The sequence below is a fragment of the Ovis canadensis genome, chromosome 21 (genome assembly GCF_042477335.2).
Source record: "Ovis canadensis isolate MfBH-ARS-UI-01 breed Bighorn chromosome 21, ARS-UI_OviCan_v2, whole genome shotgun sequence".
NCBI lineage: Eukaryota > Metazoa > Chordata > Mammalia > Artiodactyla > Bovidae > Ovis > Ovis canadensis.
In genome coordinates this window covers 66,311,385-66,336,018 of record NC_091265.1, presented here as the reverse complement: position 1 = coordinate 66,336,018, position 24,634 = coordinate 66,311,385, and the positions used below count along the sequence as shown (strand labels likewise).

The following is a 24,634-nucleotide window of genomic DNA, read 5'->3' as shown; positions in this document are numbered from 1 at the left end:
GACCGAGGGCAGCCTGCTGTGCGGGGATACTGGCGTGGTGCCAGGGGTGGCAGAGGGGGGCGCAGTGCACGCTGCAGCGGGCACCGCCCCAGGCCGGCCCCAGAGGCCGGCGCACAGACGTGAGCCCTCCCTGCCTGCCTCCAGAGGGACGGCTGGAGGGGCCCGATGCTGCAGGAGCGCGGGGACGGCGCCGCGGGCGGGGCCCTTCTGGGCATGGCTGGCCACCCGGTGGAGCAGCAGGGAAGAGCGAGGCGCTGAACGGGATGGAAGGAGGAACTACCCGGGGTCCAGCAGGCTCTGCGAACCTGTGAGGGGGGCGCCACGGGGACAGCCGGGCCCCCCCAGCACACGTCAGGTCTCTACTGGGAGGGTCTCCAGGGTGTCACGTGAGGCCTGCTGGGACAGGAAGCACGCTGGAGCAAAGCCTACCCAGAAACCCCAGTGGGCACTGGCCCCCTGACCTCACAATCAGATACAGGGGCTCCAATGCCACCAGCCAGCGACCCAGAGCAGAGGCAGGGCCTGCAGACAGGAGCGCGGGGGCGGCCTTCACTCGCGAACAGCTTCAACCTAAACACTCCAGAATCAGCAGAGACCAGAAGGAAGGATCTGACTGATTTTCATCAACAGAGGCTGCTTTCAAAACCCTTCAGTAAGAAACAGGCTGAGTCGCTCACGCAGCCGATGTCTACATGGCGACCCACCTCGCTGGAGAAGGGCCAGGCTACCCACTCCGGTATTCCTGGGCTTCCCTGGTGGCTCAGCTGGTAAAGGACCTGCTCGCAAGGCAGGAGACCTGGGTTCCAACCCTGGGTTGGGAAGATCCCCTGGAGAAGGGAAAGGCTACCCACTCCAGTATTCTGGCCTGGAGAGTTCCAGGGACAGTCCATGGGGTCGCAAAGAGTCGGACACGGCCGAGCGCCCTTCACGTCCCCGTCGCCTGTCTCCAGCCTCTGCCTCTGGCCCTGGAGCGGCAGCCGGGCTGCTCCCGGCAGCCTCTCGTCCCTGTTTCGTCCACACTGCCCTGCGCCTCAACCTGAGTAGGGCTTCGGCCCGCTTCTCGGGAAGGTGGTGCCTGCACACGCGCATGCTAAGGGTAAAGGGGGTCTGCCTTCCCCCTCGGGGTATCTCCGTGCGTGTGCCTGTCCACTTACGTGAGGCCAGCAGAGATGGGCGGTCTTGCGTCGTGGACAGCCCCTCGACTACAGCCACCAGCAGCGCGGCCAGGCTCTCCCCAGGGGCCTGGGGCGCGCCCCCCCCCCACCCCTTCCTCTGTCCTCTGATGGGGTCTGGACGTGCCTTCTGCGAGGGCTGCGTGCACCACGCCTCCCCAGGCGGCTGGCCTTTCCCCTCCTTAGGGGTCTCTGCGCACACACGTGGGCCACGTTTTCCCCATCCGTTCGCCCACCAATCGACACTGAAGACACTTCCGAATCTTGGCAACGGCGACTAGCGCTGCAGCGGACATAGAGACGTCTACACGGACGTAGAGAACTCTCTTCAAGAAAGCGCCTTCCTTCAGATACACTCCCAACAGCAGGCTGCTGCACCAGGCGCCAGTTCCATTCTGTTCCCTGAGGCCCCTCCGCGCTGTTCTCCACAGCGGCCGTGCCAGCTGACATTCCCAACCCTGCAGAGCCCTCCTTTTCGCTACATCCGCGCCAAGCCTCGAGACCTCTCGTCTTCTTTCTGGTACCATTCTGGCAGGAGTGAGGTGCTATCTCGGTGTGGTTTTGACGCGCGTTTCCCTGATGAGTGATGCGGAGCACCTTCTCGTGCGCCTGTCGGCCTCTGTGTACTTGCTTCGGGAAGTGTCTGTTTAGGTCTCCTGTGCGCCTCAGCTCCCGGTGTGTCTGGGTCTGGAGCCCGTGTCAGGCGGGCGGCCGGCTGCCCTTCTCACCCGCGCCAGGCTGCCTCAGGCGCTCGCTAACGCTGCCCCACCGATTTTTCCTGCTGCTGCCTTTCCTTCTGGGGTCAAATGCAAAAAAAAAATCATCACCAAGACCAACGTCAACACACTGCCTCTGTTTTCTTCTGCAAGTTTTAAGATTTCACGTGTTAGGTTCAAAGACTTAATCCACTTTAAGCTCATTTTTGTGTGCAGCGAAAGACAACGGCCCAGCCTCATTCTTCCGCACGTGCATTTACTAGGGAGACCACCCCCTGCCCGTTGCATAGTCTTGGCTCCTTTGTTGTAAATCAGCCAGCCCCACACACGGCTGTTCCCCCGCCCCCAGCCCCGGGGCTGCGAACTCTGCTCAACTGGCCTTCATCTGTTTCTGTGCCAGCACCACGCCGTTTTCGTTAGTGCAGCTTTACAACGCGGTTTCAGATCACTGCGTGTGATGCCTCCAACTCTGCTCTTTTTCACAATTGGTTTGGGGTCTTCTGTTTTTCCTTACAAATTCTACAATCATTTTTTATGTTTTTGTAAAAAGTGCCATTGGAATTTTGACAGTGATTACGCTGAACCTCTAGGTTGCTTTGGATAGTGTGGGCATTTTAACCGTTGGTAGTTTTTCCAATCCATGAACACAGAATATCTTTCATGCCTTCAATTTAATTAACTGATGTCTTATAGTTTTCAATATACAAATTTTTCACCTCCTTAGTTTATTCATAAATATTTTATTCTTTTCAACGTCACTGGAAATGGGATCATTTTCTTAATTTTTTTGTTCTGGCCATGCCACGTAGCATGCAGGCTCTTGGTTCCTCAGCCAGGGCCTGGCCCCACGCTCCTTCAGTGGAAGCCCAGAGCCCAGCCACTGGACTGCCAGGCAAGGCCCCTTCATTTCCCTAACGGACAGGGCGAGCGCCTTTACGAAGACGGCTGGGAAGCTCAATCCTTGCCCTCATTTGCGTCTGGGCCCTGAAGCTGGAGGTCAAATATTCTAAACGCTGTGACCAGAAAGCCTCACAGGAGTTGGGCGGGCAGGCGGGAGGTTCTCCAAGCCGAGGAGCACAGGCAGGGCTTTCGGCGTCAGAGGCTCAGTGCAGGGGCACTCACGGGTGCGGGTGGGGACGGAGGGAGATGAGGACCCCAGCCCTCAGACAAGGGCGTCCAGAAGGCCTTCTGGGCAGGAGCATGACCCGGTCAGTACTCTGCTGGTTTGCAGAAGGTGCGAACCAAAGATAAAGACATGAGCTCCCCAATCCCACCCATGGGTGCCTGGGTCTAGGAGGGCCTGAGGCCCTGGAGCTGGGTCAGCCCATGGCACCGTGGGCCCACCCGGAGGGCGCCCAGGAAGTCGTGACCCGGTGTCATCACACCGCCCACAGGCGACTCCTGGGTCAGGTCCCGCGGGCAGGGCCGTGGGCCGTGCAACCAGTCAGGCCCCTGCCTGCTCCAGCATAGGCTCGCAAAGGCCAGGGTGCAGCCTCTAGCCCAGACCCTCCAAACCTCACTCGAGGGACATTTTATTGTTTTCATTAGAAACCACGTGACCCAGACTTCTGAGAAAAACACTGAGAAAACTGCAGTCTACCTGCGAGCCGCTCCCGGTGGACGGGGGCCGTGACAATGCTACCTGCGAGCCGCTCCCGGTGGGCGGCGGGGGCCGGCCCGTGATCACCACTGCTCTCCCATCTGCGGTGCTGCCGGAGGAGCCTGTGACGCTGACTGCAGCCCATCAGCAGAAGGCTGGGGACGCCGCAGGCCCAGGGTCCCGATGGCACTGACGCCGTAAGGCCCATGGACGCCGGGCAAACACAGCCGCGCACCCAGCCCCGCTCTGCCACCCCCGCTGGGCAGGCGCGGGCCAAGGGCCCTGTGGAGACGCGCTCGCCGCACCCTCGCAGCAGCGCCTGCTCCTACAACGCAGCCACCACTGCAGGCATGACAGGAAGAGACGTGAGGACGTGGCCCCCTACCCGCGAGGAGCCACGGCCCCCAGGGGGAGGCGGCAGGGCCAGCCTAAGGCCTGGAGACCCGAGAGAGCAGCCGCGGCCACCCGGCTGGCAGCAGAGGAAGGGCCTCTGAGCACCACGTGCAGGGCCGGCCGTGCTGGCCCCGGGTCAGCCCTGTGCCCGCAGGTCCTGGCTGTGCAGACAGGAGCAGGCTGACGGCAGACCCCATCAGGCCCCTGCTGCTCCGTCCTGAAAGGGTCCACGCCGGCCCCACAAGCACGCCTGCACCCCAGGGGGGCTCCAGCTGGGAGGGCAGCTGGACCTGCCTCAGTCCCCAAGCAGGAGCCGAGCGGGGGGCGGGGGCCCTGGGCTGGCCCGTGCACGCCCCTGCCCTCAACCGTGTGGACCGCCATGCGGGCCCGGAGGGCCCCAGCTCGATGGCTGGGCAGGGCCCAGGACGGCGCGTGAGCAGATGTGAGCTCCACGAGCTCCACGGCAGGTGGCGGGCTGCGCCTTACATGGCGCCACCTCACAAGAGAGTGGCCGTCTACTGTGAACCAGGGCCCGCTGTCCTCCTGGCGACAGCTCAGACTCAGGGCCCGCAAACCACCAACGCTCCCACCTACACCCACACGTCCAGTGAGGAGGCAACGCACGAGGAGAAAGGGCACAGAGCACCCAACACCCCGGCCGCGTACAAGCCAGGGTTCACGGGTCCTTCCTGCCTGGCGGGGCTGACCACCGCACATTAAGCCCGGCTACCCTCGGCTGGCCTGGAAGGAAGTGCACAAAAGCCAGCAAGGTCACAACAAGAGGACACGTTTATTTTTGTACAAATTATAAACGCCAGAGCTCTCAGAACTCAGCTGAGCCCAGCACTTCTTCAGCCAAGAAGGTAGGAGGCCTTCCCGCAGAACAAGAGAATGTGCTCAAAAACAAGGGTTTCCATCACAAAGCACTTCCCACCCCTGCTGCAGGCCCGCGCCCGGAGAAGCGCCTGGGCCGCCGCCACGGGCACTCTGCAGACAGCACCCCCAGACCCGGGCCCCTGCACAGGGCCACGCGACCCAGCCCAAGGTTCTGCTTCCAGGAGGCGGGAGCAGGCCGGGCGGGGGGGGCGGGGACAGCCTGTGACGACGGGCGGGACCCACAGGACCTCCGCCACGTGCCCCAGCACTTTCAGCGCTCAGTGGGCGTGAGCATGTCCACATCTGTGAAGCTAGTGGACATGACCGCGGCCATGAGAACACCTCCACACAGCAGGCGCCTCGCAGAGAACTCCTCCCAGCCAGAACCAGTCTGCAGGGCTGGGGCTGGAGCCTCCCCATCGGGTGCCAGGGCTCAGGGAGCAGCCGTGAGTGACCCCGAGCTCACCTGACCTGTGGACGGCATGGGCGGGGGGTGGGAGTGAGCCCTGCTCCTGGCGCCTCTCCTGGGACCAGAGGCCATGGGCCCAAAGCCCCGAGGCCAGCTGCCCTGGTGCCCGCCGCCCTGGTGCCCGCCTGCTGCTGGGCTGTGGGAGTGAGGCTCCTGGGCTGTGGGAGAGAAGAGCATCCAGAAGGGAGGTCCCACGCTGCCCCGGCCACCAGAGGCCCACCTCCTCTCAGGGGAGGGGCAGAGCCCTGTGCTGGGAAAAAGCCGCGGCCCCCCCTCTCCGCACACACCCCATGCCAGGGATGCTCAGGAACATGGGCAGCCCCAGCCCTGAGCGCCCCCGGACAACACGCTGCCAGCTGGACAAGGGAGGATGGTCACGACGCCAACCGCCCCACACTCCCAGCAAGAAGGTCCTCCAAGAGGACAAGGTCCTCTCAGAGAGTCATCCTGCGCCCGGGGCAGCAACTGAGATGAGGGAGAGGCGGGGCAGCCACAGCCTGCGCTTTCTTCTGTGGAGTCCTTCTCTGTTCACTCACCACCTTCAAAAGCTAAGAGACCACAGGACAGAGGACCAGACGCGGGCAGCGGGGTGTCCACAGTCTCTCCCTCGGGACAGCTCAGCCCTGCCTCCCGCCGTCGCTCCCAACACCCAGGAGGGGCCGGGCACGGCACGAGCTCACCTGGAGGACCGCACTGGCCCAGGCTCTCCGTGCGCCCCGCCCCTGCCATCTTTCCCACGGCCCCAGGGCCCACATGCGCCTGGACTGGGAGCCCCACTCTGTGAGGGCAGCGAGAACGGAATTCCTTTCCCAACAGAATCAACTAAATGGCATGCATAGTCCCAACACAGAGAGAGAGAGAGAGAGAGAGAGAGAGAGAGAGAGAGAGAGAGAGAGAGTGTGTGTGTGTGTGTGTCTGTGTGTGTCTGTGTGTGTGTGTACACACGGGCACACAGCCAGGAAGGGGAGGGCAGGGACATGAGCTCTGGTCCATCCCCAGGCCCTGCCAGGGCTGCAGCCCACAGACGCACACCCAGCCCCCGGCTCCCTCGGCCTGGACACACGCACAGGCAGCTGCGCCTCGGGTGCGCTGCTCGGGCTCCCGCACGGCCACAGCCCCTCTCGGCAGGAGAGCCTGCGCCCAGGGGAGACGCAGAGTTGGGCGCGCCGGGGAGAGAGCGCCCTGAGCTGGGAGCCAGCACCTCCTAGTTCCTGTCTCTGCTTCTCCCTGTCTCTTTAAGAATAAGTCCCATTCATCCTGACACTTGGGATCAGATCCCCTTACAACACTGGGCTGGCCAGGGCTGTGCGTTTCCATGGTGACCAGGGCTGGGAAGTTTCGGTTCATCTCCGCATCCATCAGACACGGCACCTTCAGATTTCCCTTTATTTGGTTGTTAAAAATTCTGCAAATGGAAAACACTCAATCCCCTGGCAGACTGAAAAGGCACACGCGACAGTTCTTTGCTCAAAAAGATACAGAAGGTTTAGAAAGATGAAATCGGGAAGTCGTCTTGCTCCACTACCTTGAAAACGGTTCAATAAAGTTCTGGATGAAAATTAAAACCTGTGTTTTCTTTCTCGTATTTAAAAACTGAAGGAACTTTTTGGCCAACATAATAGCAAGGATTCACCTCAGTCATAAACAGCCAGACGGCTCTGCAAAGAGCAGGCCCGTGAGTGACTACAAGACCCCGTGCCCAGCCCAGCCCAGCCAGGGACGGTCTTGCTGCCACCTCCTGGCCGACGCAGGCCAACCAGCACCTTCCCCACCCGCGCCGAGCGGCACTCCTGCCCACTAGGAGCCAGCGGCACCCCAGCAGGGCACAGCCCCAGGCCCTGCCCAGCTGGATGGTGAGATGGCTCCAGGCTGAGCCCCGCTGGCAGGCAGCCCGCTCCTGGGGCTGCGGCAACGCCAACGCAAGGACCCCTCACCCGACCCAGGGCCCAGGCCCTGCGGAGCCAAAAACGGGCTCAAGTCAGCGCTGGCCCCACAGGAAAGAACCTGAAACTCAGCAGCTCAAGTCCCTCCCTGAGAGACTCAGAGGCTCCATTTCCAGAGGGCTGACAATGCCCCCAAGAGAGCGCTCTGGTCCTAACCAGCACCTGGCACACGTGGACCAAGAAGGATGCCAACCTCTCCAGGCCTCCTGGGCCGGCCCTGTACCAGGGGCCTCTGGGCTGTGTGGAACCACACCCTCCACCCAGCACAACAAGGAAACTGCCTCCTTCCCGTTTCCACGGGTGGGAGGGGGAATGAAGGGTTTTATGAGGGTCATGCTGTGCAGACAAGCCTAGACAGTGTGTTAAAGGGCAGAGACGTCACGTTGCTGACAGAGGTCTATACAGTCAGAGCTACGGCTTTTCCAGCGGTCACGTACGGATGTGAGAGCTGGACCATAGGGGAGGCTGAGCGCTGAAGGGCTGATGCTTTGAACTGCGGTATTGAGAGCCCCCTGGACAGCAAGATCAAGGCAGTCAATCCTAAAGGAAGTCAACCCTCAACATTTACTAGAAGGATTGATGCCGAAGCTTCGGTCCTCTGGCCACCTGATGTGAAGAGCCAACTCAATGGAAAAGATTCTGATGCTGGAAAGACTGAGGGCAGGAAGAGAGGCGGGATGAGGATGAGATGGTTGACTGACTCAAAGGACATGAATTTAAGCAAACTCGGGAAGACAGTCAAGGAGATGAAAGCCTGGTGTACTGGAGTCACGGGGTCACAGAAAGTCAGACATGACTTAGCGAGCGAACAACAATAAAGGCCACAGCCCCTGGCCCCCCGCCCAGCTCCCCACCCTCCAGGCCCCGCCCCTGCCCCCCCACCCAGCTCCCCACCCTCCATGCCCCGCCCCTGGCCCCCCGCCCAGCTCCCCACCCTCCACACCCAGCCCCTGGCCCCCCACCCAGCTCCCCACTCTCCATGCCCCGCCCCTGGCCCCCCACCCAGCTCCCCACCCTCCATGCCCAGCCCCTGGCCCCCTACCCAGCTCCCCACGCTCCACACCCAGGCCCTGGCCCCCCATCCAGCTCGCCACCCTCCACACCTAGCCCCTGGCAGCTGTTAGGGCCTGACGAGGGGAGCTCACCTAAACCACTGAAAAGCACGAAGGTCTCTGAGCAGGCGTGGATCAGGGCTCTGGAGACCCAGCAAGCCCTGTCCAGAGGGAGCAGGCCAGCCACTCGGAAGCCCCTCTCTGGTTTCCATATTTTCCTTCCACTCCGAGGCGTGGCTGCGGAGCCCAGGGTGCACAACCACCAACCAAGGCAGCGGGGGGCCGGGAGGGGTGTGTGCCCCACGCCTTCAGACACCATCCTCCCAGAGGGGGTCCATCCCACGGCCACGTGGAGGACCTCCGGGTGACACCACCGAGTCAGCCCAGAAGTGGGAACAGAAGAGATCACAGTCAGCTGGAGAAGCGGGGAGGACCCTCCCCTGCAGCCCCAGCTGGGAGACAGGGTCCAGCGGAGGCACCCCTACAAGAAGAGGCCCTGCGCTGGGGTCGCACCTGTCAGCCCACAGGCTGGCAGGAAGAGGGAGGCACCCCCCCCCCCCGCCCCAGCCTCGGAATGGAAACTGCCATTGCCCAGAGGCCTGTTTGTTTTGGAAGTGCCTCACTAAACGGCTTCCCAGGTAGCTCAGCGGTAACACGCCTGCAGGAGAGGTGAGACTCAGGTGGGGTCCCTTGGGGGGGGAAGGTGCCCTGCAGGAGGGGGCAGCAACCCATTCCAGTACTCTTGAAGGCTTCCCTGGTGGCTCAGACGGTAAAGAATCTGCTGCAATGCAGGAGACCCAGGTTCGATCCCTGAGTCAGGAAGATCCCTGGGAGAAGGGAATGGCAGTGCTAAGTTGCTTCAGTCATGTCTGACTCTTTGCAACCCCATGGATGGGAGCCTGCCATGCTCCTCTGTCTGTGAGATCTTCCAGGCATGAATACTGGAGTGGGTTGCTATTTCCTTCAGGAAGATCCCTGGGAGAAGGGAGTGGTTACCCACTTCCGAACTCTTGCCTGCGGAATTCGATGGACAGACCGGGGGGTTGCAAAGAGCTGGACACAACTGAGTAACTAACACTTCCACTCTCACCGGCAGGCGGCTGGGACAGTGGTGACCACTTCCTCTGCCCTCCCTCCGAGACGCCCCCAGGAACTTGGGGGACGGACCGACGGGGCCAGTCACGACCACAAGCTGGACCACACCGACGGGGGAGCTAAGCCTGGGTCCCGAGCGGGCTGGTGTGAGGACAGAGCCAGCAGAAAGTGCTGCTGCAGGCGGCCCCACAGCCCCAGCACGCGCCCCCAGGAGACCCAGGACGCCTCTCAGCGTGGAAGGCGCGGACCCGCGGACACGCTGCCGCAGCAACTTCACCTTCCGCGCCCAGCACCGCCACCTGGGGGGAGAGGAGACCCAAGGGGTGGCCAGGCTACTCCCGCAGCACCTGGGGGCAGGAGCGCGGACAGCGCTGGAGCGGCAGTCGGCGCTGGCAGGGGCAGCTGGGCGGGAGGGTCACGGATGGAGGGCGCGGTCGGCAGGGGCTGGCATCAGGCACCTGCAGAACACAGAGCCCCTGGGCCCTCCCTCCCGCATGAGTCACCCCGAGAGCCGGGCCTGCTGCAGAAGGGGGCTGCGTGCCCCGGGACCCGGCGGCCACTCGCCCCAGCAGCACGGCAGGGCGGGCCGCAGCGGCGCCGGCAGGGGCTAGGGGCCTGGCGAGCAGAGCCCTCACCCGCACTCTGCACACAGGCACTGCCGAGGGCACGCGGGGGCTTCTCCACGTGGACACAGAACTCCTTCCCACCACCCTCTAGGAAGGTTACTGTTCATCCTCCGCCCATTTCACAGAGGATGAAACTGAGGCTCGCAAAAGTGAGACAGGACATCTTGTGACGCTGCAGTCGGGATTCAAACCCCAAACCATCCAGGCCCTGAGCCCCATTCACATCTCTGAGCTCTTAGCTCAAACAGAAACTTTTCAAAGGCCCCTCTCACAATCCCCACTAAACAGCTCTCGTGTAACCCCCCCCCCCAGGACCCCGCCCCACTTCTCAGCATTGCACCCACCCTCTCGGGGAGCCCGCCAGCAGCAGCAGGGGGACATCAGGCTCGGCCACTGCAGGCAGGCACGCACAGCCGCACTTCCCACCAGCAAGGAGACTTCTTGCAAAGAGAAAAAACCAAACGATGCGGAGAACGTGGCTGCGGCCCAAAGGCACGTGGCTCCAGGCAAGGAAAGCCACGCAGCCCAGCCTGCACCAGCCCCTACTCACCCTAAGTGTCCACAGTCTACCCGCTGGTTCCAGCTGTTTCTAGCCCCCTGTCCCCAGGCTCCACTCCAGGGCAGAGCCCTGCACACGGCCCAGAGTGTCCCGGGCTGGGAGAAGTGCTGGGCAGAAAGAAAAACAATCTGGAGGAAGACAAAGAAGGGCAGGCCCTCCAACCAGGTCAGCTGGGAGCAGACATGGGGATGCGTGCAGAGGTCACCACCGAGCGCCGAGACCAGCTCGCAGGGCCGACGCGCTCCACACAGGCGCAGGGGGTGCCCCGCCGAGCACACTGCGCCCAGGCCAGGCCTCCCTCTCGGACCCCGCAAACCCCTCCCCGACAAAACCACATGGGCCTGGGTACAGCCGAGTTTCCAGGACACAGCAAGGGCAGTGTGGAAAGGCTGGTGCAGGCGGATCGTCAACAGAGGCATCCGCAGAGGTGGCCGCCAGCACCCGCCCGAGCAGGCGCCGCCCAGGCCAGCACGAGCGCTGGACGAGTCCAGCTGGTGCCACCCAGCTGTCCAGCACCCTGAGATGAGGCGTCGGTGAGCCCAGCGGGCAGTGACACCAGGGCAGGGGTGAGAAGCAAGGCCAACAGCTGGGACGGGGCGCTGCGGCTACCCCAGGAGCACCTGCCAGGCGGAAGGCGGGCGCTGCCCAGCACCCACCGGGCTCCCTGCGGCTCTGTGGGTTCCCGCCTGCCAGTCTCTCACCCGCAGCACAGCCCTGGGGACGCTTCGTGCGAGCGCCCCCTGCAGACCCTCCAAGCAGGAGGACAAGTGAGCAACGACCTGTCACCACCAAATGCGCAGACACTGGGGCTCGTTCCAAGAGGGTCCCGCGCGGACCTCCCTGGTGGTCCGGTGGTGGAGACTCCGCCTGCCAATGCGGGGACACGGCTCAATCCCTGGTCAGGGAAGACCCCACAGGCCTCAGGGCAACTAAGCCCCCGCGTGCAACGAGAGAAAGCCCGTGTGCGGCAACAGAGACCCAGTGCCATGCTCCATGTGACCGTGGCTCCCCTTGAAGGGGTCGGTACACCCGCCCAGGCCCACCTGTCGCACGCCCAGCCGCTGCTCCTGCCTCGGTGCTTTTGCACGGGCCATCCTCCTCCCAGGGACATGACCGTCCCTCTTCTACTTGGAAAGCGCCTATGCACCCTCCCAAGCCACCTGCCTGGCCCTCGGCGCCCCCAGTGCCAGCCTGACCCAGTACAGACTATCTTCTCCGTCTCATCCTGGGCTCAGGGCCCGGCCCACGCCAGACTGCGAACGCAGCAGGGCCTGGAGGTCTCCCGGCGAGAAGCGTTCGGTGCACAGCTGGCTGAGATAGGCTGGGTCACAGCAACATCTCTCAGGACCAGCGAAAAGCAGGAAGAGTCCAGGTGTCCATGAAGAGGCGAGACACATGAATCTCCACCCCACGGATCCTCACTTGGCAACAAAAGGACAGCCGAGGCCAGCGGCAGCACGGAGGACTTCCACAGCAGAGCTGAGCGAGCGGGCCGCAGGAGGCCACGCGCTGCGCCCCCGCTCCCTCTACAGAAACGGCCCAGCAGGCAGGTGGGCAGACGTGGGCCCTAGAGGGCCAGCGCCCAGGGCTGGGGTGGGGACAGGGAGCCACCGAGAGCCAGGCTTCTTTCGGGGTGACCACAGTGCTCTCAAACTAAACTGTGGTGACGGTCACGCTTCTCTGTAATTTTACTAAAAATTAGTTAATTGCACACCGGATGCAAGCAGACTTTACGGTGTGCAGCTCACAGCTCCCCGAGGCTGCTGAAGTTCAGCCCGGGTGTTCTCACGATCGGATCTGACAGCCAGCCACCGCGACATCCTCCCCAGAGGCAAACTGCCAAGGGACAGTCATCAACACCCAGTTCAGACACCCACAGGGGTGGCAACCACAGCCCTGGGTCCCCTTCACTCGAGAACATGAGGCCTGCGGGCAGAGCCACTGGGCCTGAGAGGCCTCATCTGCACAGCAAACCCTAGGCACAGCCCAAAAGTGCCAAGCCCGCTGCCCTCTGGAGTAAGCGGCCTGTCCAGGAGCCGATCTTCTTCGGCCAGGAGAGCCAGGAAGCCCTACCCTGCACCTCTCCCGCCTCCTTGGCCTCCAGGGAGGAACAGGAGGCGCCAACGTCCAGGCTGGGAGCCGCCCCAGTCAGGGGCTGGCGGGGTGCACGGCCCCGCCCTGGCGGGCAGGTCCCTGCAAACTTCACCCGGTGGGCCCCACCAGGCAGAAGCGAAGGGAGTGCCTTTCCTCTCTTGCATTCCCAGATGCTGCCGGGAAGCTTCTGGAGTGGCTTTGTTGGGCAAAACATAAACCGCGCTGCTATCAACCACTCCCAGATGCCCGCCACTGCCAGCGAAGGACGGGTGGAAAGGCGCCCCAGCCACCACGCTCTGTGGGGTGGGTCCCTCGCTGGCCCAGCTCACACAGGTTCTGCTCTGGGCGAGGAGGGTGCCAGCCTGTAAGCCGCTGTCCAGAAAGGAGAGAGCCAAGGACCAGAGACGTGACCACACGAGAAGTCACGGCCCATTTCAAGTTAGAAATTACTTTTGTAAAAGGAGAGGGACAAAGCTACCACGCACCGACTTCAACGGCCGGCTCAACGCCAAGCAGAGGAAACGCACAGGAAGACGGCGGATGTGAGCTGCCTGGCACAAGGCTCTCCTGCAAGTGAGCCCAGCAAAGCCCAGCAGCAAGTCGTAACATGCTGGCTTCATTTCCAGCTCCCCGAGCAGGTTTCCTGCAGGCCTCGCTTTCCTCACCCACGACAGGGAGAGCTGAAGATAAGGCTGCCAGCCTTGCTCAGCAAGGCCCTGCAGCGATGGGGAAGATGCAAGCTCACAGAACCGTCTGTCAGCCGCTCCTGTGGTCAGGACGGCGAGCAGGAGAGGGGGAGGGCGCCCCACTCGCCACTCCACTTGCGGCCACACTTTGTCACTCAAGACGAATGAAGGCAAAGAAAGTCCTTCTTTTGGAAAGAACAAAAAACACAGAAAACATGAAATCTCTATTCCAAACAGCCTGGTGACAGCGGATGGTACAAATCAACAAAACAAGAAACAGTGAACACACACACTCTCCCTCAATTCTTCCAGGCTGCAGCCTGGCCAACTGCAGCCCCAGCGCTGAGCACGTAAAAGGCGCCAGCAGGAGCCAGGCCCCTCACCTGCCTCTGGCCAGCTCTCCTCAGAGGCACCAGGTGGACCAGGGCAGGCGGTCTGGGGTCTGCACCGCTCACGTCCCCTGTGGCTGTGAGGTCCGGGCCTCGGCAGCCCCCTACCTCACAGCAGATGCTCGATAAACTCGGGGGATGGACAAGGGGACACCCCGGCGCTCCCAGCTCGTGTCCCAGGACACCCACCCTGGAAATATGTTCTCAAGATCAGAATGTGACGACTGAGATTATTCCGCCTTCTTTTTAAGGAGCAGGGGGTTCATAGTGAAGGAGATGTATAAGAATTCATGATTCACCAAATCCAACACGCAGTCCACCAAGTTTAAAAAGACACACACACACAGATAAACAAACTCCATCCTAACCTCTCTCTTGAGAGCTCAAGTCACTTTAGGACTGCCTACTTTATAGCCAGGCGGCAGCGAGGGCTCCTTCCCTCCGCAGGGACCACAGAGGCAGCAACTCCAAGACGGTCCCTTTTAAAGCTGTCTTCCTCCAGCACGGGCACCAGCCACTGAGCACGAGAAAGTCACTGCTCTGCTGACCTTGCCCAGATGGCCACCTGGGTGCATAGTCTTGACAAGGGCCTCAAGAACAGCTGTGGTAAATTTCTGGTTGTCCACAATGATAACCATAAAGTCCACAAGGCACAGACCTTAGGCAGTTAGAGAAAACAGCCAGCCGGTCAGCTTCCAGGGACAGAGCAGCAGACAGGAGCACACAATGATCACAGAAGAACACGATCCGCCGCCTCCTCGGCAACCGCGCTCACCAGGCTGGTCCCCCTGACTCGGAGGCCTGCGAATCCAACTCAGCCATTCGTCTGCTCTTCTGAAACCAACCTGCAGGAGGCCCAGTGGCCTCCAACACCGTCTCTCCTGATAAAGGCAGAAAGCAAGCACCCACCATTCAAAATAACACCGCTGCCTGCCCTCCAGTCTCGGTGCCTGTGAGCGACAAAGGCCTCCCACCAGGGCCTCCACCTACGCCACCAACGCCAGGCGCCACACACCGAGCTCTGCCACCTCAGCGCGCCCCGCCACAGTGTGGTCCTTGTCACCCGGCTCCCACGTTACAGATGACTGTTTAAAAGCTGGTCTGGAGAAGAAGCGACCACCTAGAGTCACACAGCTATTGAGCAGCAAGGCTGGGATGGGAGTTCCGCCTCTGCAAGAAACCAGGTGAGCTGCCTCGCCCCACAGCACCATGCCCTCCTGGTCCCTGCGCTCTGGCTCCAGATCCTCCCCGGCAGTCAGCACCTGTCTTTGGCCTTCTGACTCCTCCCTCACGCTGTCTGGTCTCCCCCTTCACTAGACTGCAGCCGACCTGCCAGCAGGGAAGGGTCTCATTGGTCTCATGCTGACTGTCCTGCCAGCACCCTCCACTGCCTACGCCAGCAACAGCCTGATCAGACAGTGACATGAAACGTACATGGGACCTTTCACCTCCCTTCCAGGTCTTCGGTGTCCAGACAAGCCTTCTACCTACCCCAGCCAGGCAAGCGCTCCCTCACTCCCACCCCAAGGCCCTAGAGTAACTACCCAGACTCCAGAGGAGCGCTGTGCACGTTAGAGCCAGACTAACGAAGGACCGCCCAACTGGGTGAGAAGTGCCTGCCCTTCTCCATCCTCAAAAAGTTAAAAGAAAAAGAAAAAAAAAAAAAAGAACAGAAAAGAAGGAAGAAAAAAGGACCGAAGCAGGTAGAATAACTTGTGGAGGACGACGTGACGTCCCGCACGTTGATCTAACCTCCAGCAAGCCCAACACACGCCGAGGGAGGGAGAGCCCGGCCCGGGCCCGGTGCTGATGCTTCCTTCCTACCCCGCCCTGCGGCGGCCGCCCGCGGAAGCGCCGAGCGCACCCTGCCCGCCGACCTCGCCCGGCGGACGCTGGCAGAGTTGGGTTGTTTTGCTCTTTTTCCCTCCTTTTAAAGGGACTGTCCTCTGCCGGCATCAATGTTATTTCTTGCAGAAGCAAGTTCCCCGCGCTGACCGGCGAGCAGCCCGGGTCCGACCTCTCCCGCCGCCCGACAATCAGCGGCGAGGTGTGGCCACCGGCCCCGGTCCGGCTCCCGGGACGCGGCGCTCCGCGCGAGCGCTCGACCGCAGGCCGGCCGCGGGCCCGCTCCCGGCCCGGCCCCGAACCCGTTCCCGGGAGCCCCGGCCCCGGCCCGACCCGGGGTCGCCCCTCGCCCGCCCGGTAGGATGTCCTTGACCGGTGCCGCCCGCGGCGCGCCCTGCGGCCCGGCCCGCCCGCCCCGCCGCCGGACTCACCCCATGAGCCAGTCCATGGCTGCGCGGGGCCCGCCGCGCCCGCCGCCCGACTCACTCGGCCCTCAGCCCGCGGCGGCGGCGGCCGGAAGTAAACACTCTCTTACTCACTCCCACACGCGCGCCGCGGGCGCTGCCGGAAGTGACGCGTAGCGCGACGCCTGCTGGGAAAGGTAGTCCCGGCTGCTACTGCGGCCCCCGCCCCCCCGCCGCCGCGTCCCCAGGAGCAGGCGCAGGAATTTTCCCTTACACCCTGGGATGTCCCTTCACACCCCGCCTGTCCCCTCACACCTCGGATGTCTCCTCATACCCTGGATGTCTCCTCACACCCTGGATGTCTCCTCATACCCCGCATGTCCCCTCATACGTGCTGTCCCCTCACACCCCCGGATGTCCCCTCATATCCCCGGATGTCCCCTCACACTCGAGATGTCCCCTCACACCCTGGATGTCACCTCACACCCCGGATGTCCCCTCCCACACTCCCGGATGTCCCCTCAGATCCCCGGATGTCCCTTCATATCCCCGGATGTCCCCTCACACCCTGGATGTCCCCTCACACTCACTGTCTCGTCACACCCCGGGTGTCCCCTCCCACACTCCCGGATGTCCCCTCAGATCCCCGGATGTCCCTTCATATCCCCGGATGTCCCCTCACACCCTGGATGTCCCCTCACACTCACTGTCCCGTCACACCCCGGGTGTCCCCTCCCACACTCCCGGATGTCCCCTCAGATCCCCGGATGTCCCTTCATATCCCCGGATGTCCCCTCACACCCCCGGATGTCCCCTCACACCCTGGATGTCCCCTCACACCCTGGATGCCCCCTCACACTCACTGTCTCGTCACACCCCGGGTGTCCCCTCACACACACCCGGATGTCCCTCACACACCCGAATGCGCCCTCACACCCGCTGTCCCCTCACACCTGCTGTCCCCTCACAACCCGGGTGTCCCCTCACACCCGCAGATGTCCCCTCAAACACCCGAATGTGCCCTCACACCCGCTGTCCCCTCACACCGGCTGTCCCCTACACCCCCAGATGTCCCCTCACACCCCCGGATGTCCCCTCACACCCCCGGCTGTCCCCTCACACCCACTCTCTCCTTACACCCCCAGAAGTCCCCTGGGTTGAGAAGACCCCCGGAGGAGGGAATGGCACCCCACTCCAGCGCTCTTGCCTGGAGAATCCTGTGGCTGGAGGAGCCTGGTGGGCTAGAGCTCGTGAGGGCGCAGAGTCGGACACGACTGAGCAGGCACACGGTGAGCTCAGCACACTCAGTGAACTCTGGTCGGAGACGGTGCTGCCTGCCCGATGCCATATCCTCCTCTTCTCCTTCCCTTTCTCCTGTTCCTTCATCTCCTCCTCCTAGTCCTCTACCCCAGCTTCGCGTGTAGGCAGAGTGGCCAATGAGATGCAGGTGGAAGTCGCTAGGGGGCTTGCAGGGTATCCTTTTCATCTTTCCATCCCACCCAACCCCGGCCCAGCCTCCCGGTTCCTGTCGATAATGGGAAGACAATGGCTAGAACTTCTGCAGCCATCTTGGACCATGAGGCATGCTAATGGCAGAGCAGAAAGATGGAAAGGATTTGAGTTTACTGCTGAAACTCTGAGACCTCCACAGCAGTCTCGCACTTCTTACTACTGGACCTTTCTTTCCCCCCACACTGTGTGGTTTACAGGATTTTAGTTACCCTCCAGGAATTGAACCCAGGCCCTTGGCAATGAAAGCATGTAATCCCAACCACTGGACCAGCAGGGAATTCCCTGGACTTCTTTTAATTGAAAAGACCTTATGTTGCTGTGCTTTCCAGTTTAGACAATTGCCTGATTGATATCCCATCAAAATGTGTGTGCTCTTCTAGCGTTGAGGCGCTCGGGTGTAAAAACTTGTCCTTCACATTGGAGGGGACTTCTTGGTACTTCCAGATAACTGATCTCCCCCAAAGGTGCAGTCACCTAGGTGTGGCAAGTTCCTAAATTTTCATGAGATCTATCCCTTCGGCATGCGTACATGTTATTTTAGATCTAGAATGTCCCTTAGTCCTGGGCTCTGCAGTCTATCAAGGGGACATCCTCCGAGCGATGGCACGGTGAGGCTTCCTGCGATAATCAGACTCTGCGTGGACTAAACCACGGTGAGGGGCAGCAGAGCTGGACTGACCCTTCCGGGAGGTGGCGGAGGTGAACCCCTAACACTGGCAGATGGGGTCTTTGCAAATGAAATTAGTTAAGATAAGGTTACGAGTGTGGGCCCTAATCCAGCATGACCAGTCCTTATAAACAAGGGATATTTGGGCACACTCAGGCACACAGGAGAATGTCACGTGAACGTGAAGGCAGAGATCAGCGCTCTCAGCGCCAGGCCCTTGCTGGGCAGTGGGGGCAGAGGCAGACCCCTGACGAAGGAGGACAAGTGTGAATGGCTGCTCAGGAAAGGAGGGATTTGAGTGAGCCCTGCACCCAGGTGGAGAAGGGAAGGGCAACCCACTCCGGATTCTCGCCTGGAGAATTCCTTGGATGGAGGAGGCTGGCCGGCATACAGTCCATGGGGTCGCACAGAGCTGGACGCCACTGAACTGACTTAGCGCACAATTGCATCTGAGATTAGGGGAGCCACGGATAAACATGGGGCACACGGCACCAGCGGCACCAGAGCAGGGGCACCTTCCAGGAAGAAAGGAGCAGTGGCTGGCGGAGGAGGGTGCTTGCAGGCAGCTCAGTGGAAGTGGAAGGTGAGGGAGCCCACGGAGGAGGCCTGGTCGTGGCGACCCCATCCAGATGAGAGGGGCAGGGGCTGGCACAGTTAATGCTGCTTACTGGAGGGCAGCGGAGTGAGGGGAGGGAAGGAGGGGGGAGGGTGGGCAAGGGGAAAGGAAAGGAGCCAAGGTGCCAGCTACACTGTAGGTGGCACCTGGCAGCTTGTCCTTTCTGGGTCTGAAGGCCGAGGATGAAATCTGGCTGGAGACACAGCTGTGGCTGTTAACAGCAGATGTGATCCTGAGCCCTGGGGTGTGGCAGTGGGCCAGAGGCCCGCAGCAGGGGGATGCTGTGGGCAGTCGGGGCTGCAGATGGGCCAAGGGGAGGGTCTCGGAGGAGGATGCGGGAGGCTGCCGGGAGGCTGGAGACCGCTGAAGACCCGGACTCCCAGGCCACACTTCCTCCCAGCCTGCAGGGCCCTCGGGGGTCCGGCCCGCGCGGACCGGCCGCCCCGTCCAGGGCGCGGGCAGCAGGTGGCGCTGCCGGGCTGCTCGCCTGGATCGGGAAGAGCTGGGTGGGAGCTGAAGGCCGGCCAGGAGCACACGGAGGGGCGCCCGTGTCTAGTTCTCGCCCGGCAGGTGTTTGCGCACCTGGGGCCTGGGGCGGGGGCACCGTGCCCTCTTGGCGCGGAGCAGGTCCTCACCATGCCCCCCTACGCTCCGGGCCCGGGGCCCGTGAGAGCGCGCGGAGGCGGGGGAACAAAGCGGCAGCGGCGCTTGGAGGACCAAGGGCGCCGCGGCGGGCCAGGTCCGACCCCGCGCGAGCTCAGCGCCCGCGGGCGGCGCACCCACCGCGCCTAGCCTCCGGGCCCTGGCTGTGCGGGGCGGTAGGGCGGGATCTGCGCTCGCAGAAGGAGGACCCCAGGGCGTGGAGTGTTACGGCGACGTGTCCTGAAGCAGGCTCCCTGGGAACCCCTACACTGTGTTGACGTCACCGCCCAGCCGGCCAGCCCTACCCTCGCCCGTGGGGGCGGCCGCGCCCACTCCCCCCACTGGCGGGGCAGCCACACCCTTCCCCTGCTGGACCCCGGGGAGGGCCAGGGCACCAGCCACCAGCGGGGAGAGCTGAGGCCCCGGCTCTACCCTCACCCCGTCCTAGAGCCCCAAATCCAGTCCCTCCCGGGGCTTCCTGTTAGGGCGGACTCACGGGGAAGGGCCTCGCGGCTGCTCCCCACAACCCCCCCGCTTCTAGATCTGCTCAAGCACCTGGCGCCTGCTCCCCACAGCTGACCACCAGCAGGGGCCAGGGGCAGAGGCTGGCTCCTAGGTGCAGGAACCTCAGAAACAGTGATGGCCCGTGGGAACCAGGGCTGAGATCAGCCGGCATCAGGGTGTAGAGACTCCGGGAAGGAGCTCTGAGGATCTCTCTTCTTCTCCCTCTGGGCCCACGGGGGGTCTCAGTCCTGCAGGCCTCTAGTTGCCCAATTTTGGCCTTGATGTCCACAGCCCGAGATACATGGGACCCCCATCAGCCCAGTGTCCTGGGCAGGTGGGTGGTGCCACTGAGGCTCTGGTAGACGAAGCAGGTGAAGGTGCGGTGAGCCGAGCCTGCTCCCCGCCAGGCCTGGCTTCCCCAGATCCGGGCCCTGGCGGAGCAGGGGGCCTGGTGGACGGGGGGCTCTAGGGCCGGGGCTTGGCCAGGGAAGGGGCAGAGACGGGAGGCACTGGGGCAAGGGGCTGCTCTGCTCTCAGGCCCCTGGGAGCCGCCGGCCCAGAGTCAGGCGGGAGGCATGGAGCGGCCCTGGTCGCCATCCTGTCCTACACGCCGGCCCCCAACTCCGGGCACCGGGCTGGCTGGACTTCACTGCTTCTCCAAATGTTTCCAGATGTGAACTCCCACTGGACAGGTGCGGTAGGCTGGGGCGCTCCAGAGGGGGCTTTGTTTCCTACTCGTGTCAGCACCCAGGCCCTCTCTCCTGCCTGCCTCCCTCCGGGACTCCGGCCCCCTCCCAGCCCCTCCTCCCTTCCCCCACTTCTATTTCAAACTCTCCTTGGCTTTTTATAGCTACGTCCACCAATTGTGTCAGGCTGAGGCTGGCTTCCGCCGGCCCGATGCCCGTGGTGCCAACTCTCCTCTCCTGGGCGGATCTGCTCTGGTGGGTCTGGGCAGAGTCTCCAGGTGTCCGTGTTGGGGGAGCCCTAGGGGTGTTTGTACTGCCAGGAGGCGGGGTGCTCCACTTAATTCAAGGGGGAGATGGGGCAAGGGGCAGCTTTCCCTGTTCCCGAATTGCCCTTGGCTGCCCTGGTCTCCCAAGTGGTGTTTGCTCAGAGATGGAGAGAACCAGGTCTGCCCTGGTTCTCCCCAGCCCCTCCCCTGCCGTTCCTCTGGCCTGGGGCGCTAGAAGGCTGGCTCAGTTTTGAAAGGCTGGAGGGAGCTCCCCCAGGGACCTGCCTGGAGCTGGCCAAGCCTGGCCCTGGAGTCGCCCTGCCCCGCAGCCTTTGTGCGTTTGGGGTGGAGGCAGGGTGGGAGTTCTCGTGTCCTCCTCCTTCGTGCCCCGCCCCCCCTCTTGGCTCTGGGAACGGCCCCTGCCGCAGCCTTTTCCCTCCCTTCTGCCCAAGACTAGCTTTGGTCCCACCCTCAGTCCCCGAGGGCACCACTCCCCTCGTCTTGCTCCCGGCCAGTTCTCCTTCCCTAAAGCCGCATCCTCAGGGTCTGGCATCTCCTTCAGAAGGACCCTGTGTCTGGAGACTCCCCAACCCCAGGGCCAGGAGCAGGCCCAGAACTGCCTTACTAGTCTAGAAACCCCGCCCCTGCCAGAGGTTTCTCTGGGGTCTCGGCCTAGTGAGCCCCCGCTGCCTAGCGCCCATGAGAAGCCTACTGGCAGTCAGCTGCCCCCCAGCTTGTGTGGCCAGCACCCGGCCCCTCTTTCTGGAAGAGTAGCACGCCAATTCCCCTTGTCCCCTCTTCAGGCCCTCTGAGGTTCTGTGGCTTCTCCCCTTCTCAGGACAGAGCACTTTTCTGCAGAAGAGATGAAGCCCCAAGCTGCCTTCCAGAGCCACAGAGGGCTGTGTCTCCCTCCTGCTCCCTGACCAGAGGCGCTCGGCTCCCGCATGGCCCTAGTGGGCACAGTCCCGCCTCTGCCCTCTCCCTGCGTGCATCCCAGCCTCTGCACATGCAGCCTGGCCTTCAGAGGCCGAACCACCACCTGCAGCCTTCCTGAGAACCAGCCCTCTTGGCTCTTGGCACGCTCTGAGCCTCAGAAACACCTAGACTGACCCACTCACAGAGCAGGGTCTGAGCTGCAAGGGGCCCGAGGGGCCATTGAGGCTGACTCTGACCCTCTGGGCTGTGGGGGAAGTTGGGTCCCCTCCTGGGACCTTGGAGAGGGTTGACTGGGTCTCTACGGTGGTGTCCGACTCCCAAGTCGGGTAGTTTGTGGTTGCCATTGAAACTTCACTGAGCACCTTTCCTTAACCAAGGACAGGATGCCTATTGTCCAGCCGGAGGATGGATGGAAACGCACAGGTGGTGCCGGGGGAAAGAACCCACCTGCCAATGCAGACAGACTTAGACGCGGGTTCGATCCCTGGGTCAGGAAGGTACCGTGGAGGAGGTCACCGCAACCCACTCCAGTATTCTTGCTCAGAGAATCCCCGAGGACAGAGGAGCCTGGCGGGCTGCAGTCCTTAGGGCTGAACAGAGTCGGACAGAACTGAAGTGACTTAGCACGCACGGAAGAGTGTGACAGACGGCTCCTACACACCCACCTTCCTCCTCTCCCTCCCTCTCTGCCTTCCTCCCATTTACCCACCCACCATCCATCCGTGTGCCCCTATTCACCCATCCTCTCCTTAATCCCCCACCTGCCCATCCATCTCTCCCTCCCGGCCACTCACCTACCCACTCATGTAGCTACCCACCCAACTGTTCATCCACCCCTGTGCCTGATAGCCCTTTTGATTGTAAAGGCAGTGCCAGACACTAAGCACTGATTGTTGAGGTGTCCGTTTCAAAGGCATCCATCTGGAATAAACACATCGCAGGCTTGATCCCTGGGCCAGGAAGATCCCCTGGAGAAGGGCATGGCGACTCACTCCAGCATTCTTGCCTAGAGAATCCCATGGACAGAGGAGCCTGGTGGGCTGCAGTCCGCGGGGTTGCAGAGTCAGACATGACTGAAGCGACTGAGCAGGCACGCACACCAGCTGCACAGCGGGAGTCAGGCCATCCTAACCACGAGGGTCCCCCTGTGGAAAGTCCTGGCAACCTAGATAACTGTCCCCTTCCCTTAATTCCCGCTCATATCTTAATTCACCAATGAAGAGTGAAACTGCAAAACCCTGGGCACCCCACACTTGACCCCAACAAGAGCACACCCCAGGCCTGGGCTCTTCCTCTCTCCTTGTGGCCTCTTTGTATGACCCCAGGCGGAATGGCAGCCCACTCCAGCATTCTTGCCTAGAGAATCCCAATGGACAGCGGAGACTGGCAGGCCGCAGTCCACGGGGCCGCAAGAAGTTGGACACGACTGAGCGACGAACACAGCATACTGTGTACTTCAGGGCCTGTAACAAGCCTTGTTTTTTCAAAGTTCCCTGATGGTGGTTGCTGAGATGTGCGGTGGGCAAGTGTTTGTGGGGGTGTCTGCAAGTAGCATCGGCCCAGGTGAGGGCCACGGGCATCCCAGCCCACAGCATCTCGGTCAGCAGTCTGAGGCCAACCACAAACAACCCCAATGCGCCCATCTGTCCCCCATCCCAAACCCGTCAGGTGCCTAGAGCTCCTGGTCTTGGGGTGCAGGGTGGCGGGGGAGATGTGGAAACATAAGTAGAGGGCCCAGACCTAGGTGACCTGGTGTGGCCGGGACCAGACTGTGGTCAGGAGCAGGTGGAGGCCAGCCCCCGAGGTCCAGATCCGGCCACCCTGCCTGCCTCATTCAGTCCTGGGGCCAGCTGACCCCTGGGAGCCGGGGGGCTTGGAGTCTTGCCCTGGCCCCAGGGCCCCTGCTGGTCTCCCGTCCTACAGAGTTGGGGTGGGGAAGCGCCCCTGCGCTGCTCCAAACAACCATCAGCTTTTTCCTGCCCTCCTCTTTATTGACTCCAAGGGGCTGCCAGAGCTATAAATAGATGTTCTTGAGCTAAAAATAGCTTTGCCAGAGGACAGCCAATGCTTCTAGCTTTTGGCCTCTTTGAGGACTCCTAAGGATGCAGGATTCAAGGACCCTCCCTCCTCCCGAAGACACGGAGGAGGGGCCCGCCTAGCTTTCTCCTGCTGCCTGAAACACACATACACCACTCAAGTGTGTGCTGACTCACATGCACGTATGCTCACGTGTGCACGTGTGTGTGCTCACACACACTCGCACAGACACAGGTCTGGCTGGTGTCACTGGTTTAGGCTACCTGCCTGCTCAGAAAGGAGGGTCCCCAGGATAGGCAGGTCAAACCACCAAGAGGGGTCAGAGCCCCCAGTGGAGATCTTGAGCCACATTAGCCATAGGACAGTGGGGCAGAGGGCACAGATCTGCCGGGGACGCTGCCCGGAGACTCCAGAGCTGAGGTTCCCAGGAAACTCAGGGAGTGGTGCCTGGCACATCACAGGCACTCAGTACAGTGGAGCCGTTGTTATGGTAATGGCTGGGCAAGCTTTGGAGGGAGCCAGGGGAGTCAGGTCCAGAATGTGTCCCAGGAGACACCGTGGGGATGCTCAGAGCTGCAGCGTGGGCGAGGACGCTCGGCGGCTGGGGAGACGCTGACTGCAGCCCGGCCACCCGGGCAGGGAGGGAAGGAGGCCTGCAGGGGGCGCTGACTCCAGGGAGAGGAGCCCGGTGGCCTGAGACGCACAGGGCGCTTCCCCCCAGGGATGCCCCGTGCTTTGGGCCTTGCACGTTCCGTAAGGAATGTGAACAACGCCCTAAAGCTAGTTGCAGATGCTCTGGAGAGCTGGACCCCCGTTTCTGGTGAAAAGGAAGAGCTGTTGTGTGGAAGG

At 62.3% G+C, this 24,634-nt stretch overlaps 1 protein-coding gene across 2 annotated transcripts in view; it reads right to left on the bottom strand.

Moving 5' to 3' along the window:
- Positions 1–16,085, bottom strand: part of MOB2 (MOB kinase activator 2) — a 52,103-nt gene extending 36,018 nt beyond the window's left edge. The window contains exon 1 of one of the 2 annotated variants that reach the window (XM_069565828.1): positions 15,947–16,085. In XM_069565828.1, coding sequence (XP_069421929.1) covers positions 15,947–15,963 — 17 coding nt within the window. In that variant the 5' untranslated portion in view covers positions 15,964–16,085. Of the gene's footprint in view, positions 1–8,314; positions 8,449–15,946 lie in introns of those variants that run through there. The other variant, XM_069565826.1, reaches the window with a different exon arrangement.
- Between the last annotated feature and the right edge of the window lie 8,549 nt (positions 16,086–24,634).